The sequence below is a fragment of the Dipodomys ordii genome, unplaced genomic scaffold, assembly GCF_000151885.1.
Source record: "Dipodomys ordii isolate 6190 unplaced genomic scaffold, Dord_2.0 Scaffold64, whole genome shotgun sequence".
Lineage (NCBI taxonomy): Eukaryota > Metazoa > Chordata > Mammalia > Rodentia > Heteromyidae > Dipodomys > Dipodomys ordii.
In genome coordinates, this window is record NW_012267280.1 from 4111905 (window position 1) to 4117851 (window position 5947).

Here is a 5947-nt window from a genome sequence, read left to right on the forward strand (position 1 = left end):
CCTTGAGCTGAAGAGCTGAGGGACAGCGTCCAGGCCCAGAGTTCAGGCCCCACGACCGGACCCAAAAAAAAAAAAATTATTCCTTGGGCTGGGAAGGTGGCTCAGTGGTAGAGTGCTTGCCTTGCATGCGTGAGGCCCTGGGTTTGATTCCTCACCACCACATAAGCAGAAAAAACAAAAAGCTGGAAGTGGCGCTGTGGCTCAAGTGGTAGAGCGCTAGCCTTGAGCTGAAGAGCTGAGGGACAGTGCCCAGACCCAGAGTTCAGGACCCACAACCGGACCCCCCCTCTTCCCCCCAAAAAAATTCCCTGTTAGGTAACAACTTAAAACTTCTCCACATAGCCCAGGTATTTTTTTTCCTCCATGTGTGTGTGTGTGTGTGTGTGTGTGTGTGTGTGTGTGATGAGACTTAAGTTCAGGGCCTGGGTCTCTCTGTCCCTGAGTTGTTGTTGTTGTTGTTTTGCTCCAGACTAGCACTCTAACACTTGAACCACACATCTACTCTGGCTTTTTGATGTTTAACTGGAGATGAGTCTCACAGACTTTACTGTCCAGGCTGGCTTTGAGCCATGATCCTCAGGTCTCAGCCTAGTGAGTGGCTGGGATGGCAGGTGTGAGCCACCAGCGCCCAGCTTTGCCCCAGTATTTCTTTCTTTCTTTCTTTTCCTTCTTTCCTTTCTTTCTTTCTTTCTTTCCTTCTTTCCTTCTTTCTTTCTTCTTGTCAGTCATGGAGCCTGAACTCTGGGCCTGGGCACTGTCCCTCAGCTCTTCAGCTCAAGGCTAGCACTCTACCACTTGAGCCTCAGCCCCACTTCTGTCTTTTTCTGCCTATGTGGTGCTGAGGAATCGAACCCAGAGCCTCATGCATGCAAGGCAAGCACTCTACCCCTGAGCCACCTTCCCAGTCCCTACCCCAGTATTTCTGTCCTAAGGCTTCCTGTAGCCCACCAACCCTCCATGCAGAAATCAGAAACAAAGCCACATAGTGATAAGCTCCTGGAGTGAGGACCTGGGGCCTCACTGATTGCAGGTTTCTGTGTGTCCCTCACAGTGTTTTGGGCTTCTAGGAGTGAATGGAGCAGGAAAAACATCCACCTTTCGCATGGTGACTGGGGACACATTGCCCAGCAGAGGCGAAGCAGTGCTGGCAGGCCACAGGTGCGGGAGCTTCACATGGGAACGAGATGTGGGAAATTCTTGTTTTTTCCCTGTCCTTACCCCTTCCTAGCACAGCCTAGGATCTCCAACCTGTAAACCAGGCTCTGAAACACCCTGTCCATTACCATGGTGGTCCTGGATAGGTGAACCCTGAGGCCCCTGTGTATGCTACCAGTATGGCCTGGGCCTGCTACAAGCCAGGTCTCTGAGCGTCCTGTCCCCTATCTCCCAGTGTGGCCAAGGAACCGGCTGAAGCGCACCGCCGCATGGGTTACTGTCCTCAGTCGGATGCCATCTTCGACTTGCTAACAGGTCGCGAACACCTGGAATTCTTCGCACGCCTGCACGGTGTTCCTGAGGCTCAAGTGGCACAGGTGAGACCTCCACCTTCAACCTTGCCCTCCCAGGCTCCCAGAGGCTCCTAGCTGAGGGAGCCTGGACCAGCCCATTAGCCACGCCCAAACTTAAGTCCAATCCTAAGCATTCTCACTCTCGGCTCCGCCCCTACCAAACCGTCCAATCAGAAGTATTCTTTCTAGTCTATGCCCCACCCTACCAAGCTCCTAAATTAACTTTGGGTCATCAGCCCTTTCCATGCATTCCTGCTGACCTGTCTGGGTTTAGGGCTTATGTCCTCCTTTCTTTCCTGACCATCCCCAGCTGCTTCACTTTACCTTTCACCTTCTCCTTGGCCTGCCCCGCCCACCTCCCCCACCCCCATCCCTGCCCACCTAGCCCCGCCCCACAATCTCTGGTCCCACCCCAAAAGCTCACTCTGATGTGAACCAAAATTCACTGTGGTCTCATTTCACATCACCCCAAGCCCAGCCATGTGCTCATTCTGGTCCTAGGAAGCTTTTTTGGCCCTGCCTCGTGTGTGTGTTTACACACACACACACACACACACATACAAGCCAGCTAGCCCTGGGGCTTGAACTCAGAGCCTGGGCCCTGTCCCGGAATTTTCATGCTGAAGGTTGGGCTTGTAGCACTTGACTCATAACTCCGCTTCCAGCTTTTTGCTAGTTAACTAGAGATAAAGAGTATTACGGACTTTCTTGCCGGGGCAGTCTTCATACTGTAGCCTCTTTTTTTTTTTTTTTGGTCATCGTGGGGCTTGAACTCTGGGCCTGGGCGCTGTCCCTCAGCCCTTCAGCTCAAGGTGAGCGCTCTACCTCTTGAGCCCACAGCGCCACTTCTGGTTTTCTAGTGGTTTATTGGAGATAAGAGTCTCACGGACTTTCCTGCCCAGGCTAGCTTTGAACCGTGATCCTCAGATCTCAGCCTCCTGAGTAGCTAGGATTACAGGTGTGAGCCACCCGCCCCCGGCTGCTCGGTAGCCTCTTGAGTAACTAGGATTACAGGCATGACCCATCTGTGCGTGGCTGCCTCATGCTTATTCTGGGCCTGCTCCACAGATAGCCAGCCTGGGCCTGGCCCGCCTGGGGCTCCCACGTTATGCGGACAGACCTGCAGGCACCTACAGTGGAGGCAACAAACGGAAGCTGGCGACAGCTATTGCCCTGGTTGGAGATCCTGCTGTGGTCTTTCTGGTGTGTGGGGTGTGGGCTGGGCAGGGTGGGGTCTGGGGCATCTACATGGCCTGGCCTAGGACATGTCCTCTCTTCCCAGGATGAGCCCACCACAGGCATGGACCCCAGCGCACGGCGCTTCCTCTGGAACAGCCTCCTGGCCGTAGTGCGGGAGGGGCACTCCGTGGTGCTCACCTCGCACAGGTACCTCTCCCCCTCCTCAGCCCCCTCCCTCCCCACCAGATACCCAGGGCAGAGGGCCTAGCAGGCTCTAGGGAGAGGCTGTTCAGAACACAGGACCATCCCCAAGGGGGCGCTCTTGATCACACCCCCTTACCGAGTTTGTGGGACCCCATGGCTAAGGAACACCTGCTGATGGTACCTAGCCTCAGATGGTACCCAGTGTAGGCCCAGCAGCAATTGTCCAGAGAAGCCGGATCACCCTGGTGGGGGAAGGCTCTGGCTTGGGTAACGCTATGCCAGGCTTGGCTGATCCACGCCTCACCAAGCTCATGGGGCTGGGCTTTCCACAGCATGGAGGAGTGTGAAGCTCTTTGCACACGCCTGGCCATCATGGTGAATGGGCGATTCCGCTGCCTGGGCAGCGCGCAGCATCTCAAGAGCAGGTGGGCAGCGAGGTCTCAAAGCAAGTGTGGAGACATCAGACAGGAGGAGGGTTGGGCATGGGGGAGGAGAAGTGGTCTGTAATTGGCTGGGATTATGAATTATCCCAGAGCTGGATAAAGGGGCGGAGCCAACGGGCTTCCTGGGTGCCTGTCCTAGGGGGGAGGTGAGACTTGATTGGTAGAAGCGGTAATCAGGCTGCGTGGAGGTGGAGCCACAGAGGAGAGCTTGGCTGTGGGCGGAGCCAGAGGGAATGGGCGTGGCCTGCGGGGGAGACCGGGAAAGAAGAGTGGCTGGGCAGGGTTGGATGGCTTTGGACTGGGCCCGGGCTGGAAGGGCTGGGCTGCCAAGTGTGGGGATGGGATCGCTTGTTGGGGGCGGGGAGGGGGGGGCAGAGAGAGAATGGTAAGGGGGCTCTGGGCGGGGTGACAGATGGAGCCGGGAGGAGTAAAGTATCCACAGGCCGAGGCCGGTGGTGGGGCTCACGGGTGAGCCGGACCGGACGGGGTGAGCTGGCGGGTAGGGCCGGGAGCCTCTTTTGAGGAAGGTAGGAAAAGGCCATGTGGCTGTAGATCGTGGGGAGCTAGGCTAGCAGGCCGGGGAGGCTGTGTGGGCGTGTCTGGTAGCCCTGGTCCCGACCCCTCCAGATTCGGGTCTGGCCACACACTGACCCTGAGGGTCCCGGCGGACCAACCCGAGCGGGCGGCGGCCTTCGTGGCGGCGGCGTTCCCAGGGGCCGAGCTTCGAGAGGTGCACGGAGGCCGCCTGCGCTTCCAGCTGCCGCCGGGAGGGCGCTGCGCTCTGGCGCACGTCTTTGGAGAGTTAGCCGCACATGGCGCAGACCACGGCGTGGAGGACTTTTCCGTGAGCCAAACCACTCTGGAGGAGGTGACCGCAGAGGCAGGATGGGACTGGAAGAGGGACTGGAGTCCCCACCCTCGACTGACAGCCCCTCCTGTCTTTTCCTGTCCCTCTGTGCCACCCACCTGCCAGGTATTCCTATACTTCTCCAAAGACCAGGGAAAAGATGAAGATGAGGATCACCAGCCAGAAGCTGAAGGGGAGACGGACACCCAACCAGGCCCGCTACGTCCCAAACGCATCAACCGGTTCCTAGAGGACCCCAGCATGGTGGAGACCATGCTGTGAGCCTCCCTGATTGGGGGAGGGGAGAGGAGAGGGGCGCTCTTGGGAGGCCCTGAGAGGCAAAGTCAAAGTAGAAGGCCTGGTGCCTAAGCTCCAAGCTGTAGAGCTCAAGCATCCCCGGAGAAAATAAAGAGAAGTCTGCAGTGGTGGCATGGCAAAACTGTGTGTCTCTGTGGCAGGCGACATTTGCACAACACAGACCCCTTGCATGCTGAGTGTATGTGGCAGTGGGGGTCACTTGTGGAGCAGGCCTAAGCTCAGCCACAGCTGCTTTGACCCCAGTCAGTGAGGAAACCCACACAAAAGGCATACAGTGTAGGGCCTCCTAGGACCTAGTCACTCACTGGTACCCAGTGTCCTGTGTGCCCACATGGGTCTGGTACCTAAGCGCAGTAGCTGTGAGTGCACCTGACTGTGAAGTGGGATGAAGTCAGGGCTGGGGAATGTTCCAGAGATCTAAGAGGAGACCAAAGCCCAGCCCTTCCGGCCAGGCCAAAGCAATGTATCCTCCAGCCAGCGAGCACTTTCCCCAATCCCAGCTGACAGAGCAATGAGTGGGAGACAGAAGGTCCTCAAGGGGCTACTAGGATGGGTTTGTGGTTGGACCAGGGCTTGGAGAACTGGATTCAGCACCGCGGGCTGTGGCCTTCCAGGCTTGTGCCCTGGAGAGCCACCCCTGCCATCAGAGGTCAGTAGGGGAGGGGGGTGGCAGGGCCAACGGGTTGGGGCAGTTGGATTAAGGGAAGAATCCTGGGAGAGTCCAGAAGGGGATCCACGCCCAGGGCCTGTGGCTCACTTCTGTAGTCATAATTATTCAGGAGACTTGAGATCTGAGGATTGTGGTTCAAAGCCCACCCCGGGCAGATATCCATGAGGCTCTTATCTGCAATTAACCAGCAAAAAGCTAGAAGTGAGCCAAGCACCGGTGGCTCACGCCTGTAATCCTAGCTACTCAGGAGGCTGAGATCTGAGGATCATGGTTCAAGGCCAGCCCAGGCAGGAAAGGCCGACAGACTCTTTATCTCCAACGAACCACCAGAAACCCGGAAGTGGAGCTGTACCTCAGAATGGTAGACCCGCTGGCCTTGAGCAAAAGAGCTCAGAGGCAGAGCCCTGAGCTAAAACCCCTGTGGGGTGGGGTGGGGGGAGGGAAGGAAGGATCTATAGCCCTCGGATGAATCTCTCCATCCAGTGCTGACTGTTCTTGGAAGGGAGTGGTCAGCCTCTGTGTTTGTGTCCTCCCCAGCTCGGCCGTGGGTTTTAAGTGCTGGCCAGCTGGGCGCTTTGAGAGTGAGTGGATGGGAAGCGGGGAGCCGAAATGGAAGTGAGTGGCGTGGCAGGGCTGACCAGAAGAGGCAGGAGAGGGACGAGGAGAGGGCGGTTCAGGTGGAGTCTGTGTGGTCTGCACCTGGGAGGAGGCTCTCCACTGCCCCCCCAACACACGCGCACACACACACACACACACACACACACACACACACACACAC

At 57.3% G+C, this 5947-nt stretch overlaps 2 protein-coding genes across 2 annotated transcripts in view; both read left to right on the forward strand.

Moving 5' to 3' along the window:
* Abca7 (ATP-binding cassette, sub-family A (ABC1), member 7) overlaps positions 1–4605 on the forward strand; it is a 26964-nt gene extending 22359 nt beyond the window's left edge. Inside the window, exons 32-38 of the mRNA XM_013022686.1 lie at positions 1052–1158; positions 1391–1532; positions 2577–2711; positions 2791–2894; positions 3224–3316; positions 3962–4202; positions 4308–4605. Coding sequence (XP_012878140.1) covers positions 1052–1158; positions 1391–1532; positions 2577–2711; positions 2791–2894; positions 3224–3316; positions 3962–4202; positions 4308–4463 — 978 coding nt within the window. The 3' untranslated portion in view covers positions 4464–4605. The remainder of the gene's footprint in view (positions 1–1051; positions 1159–1390; positions 1533–2576; positions 2712–2790; positions 2895–3223; positions 3317–3961; positions 4203–4307) is intronic.
* A 443-nt stretch (positions 4606–5048) lies between these two features.
* Hmha1 (histocompatibility (minor) HA-1) overlaps positions 5049–5947 on the forward strand; it is a 28539-nt gene continuing 27640 nt past the window's right edge. The window contains exon 1 of the mRNA XM_013022687.1: positions 5049–5148. Within this exon, the coding sequence (XP_012878141.1) occupies positions 5049–5148 (100 nt within the window). The remainder of the gene's footprint in view (positions 5149–5947) is intronic.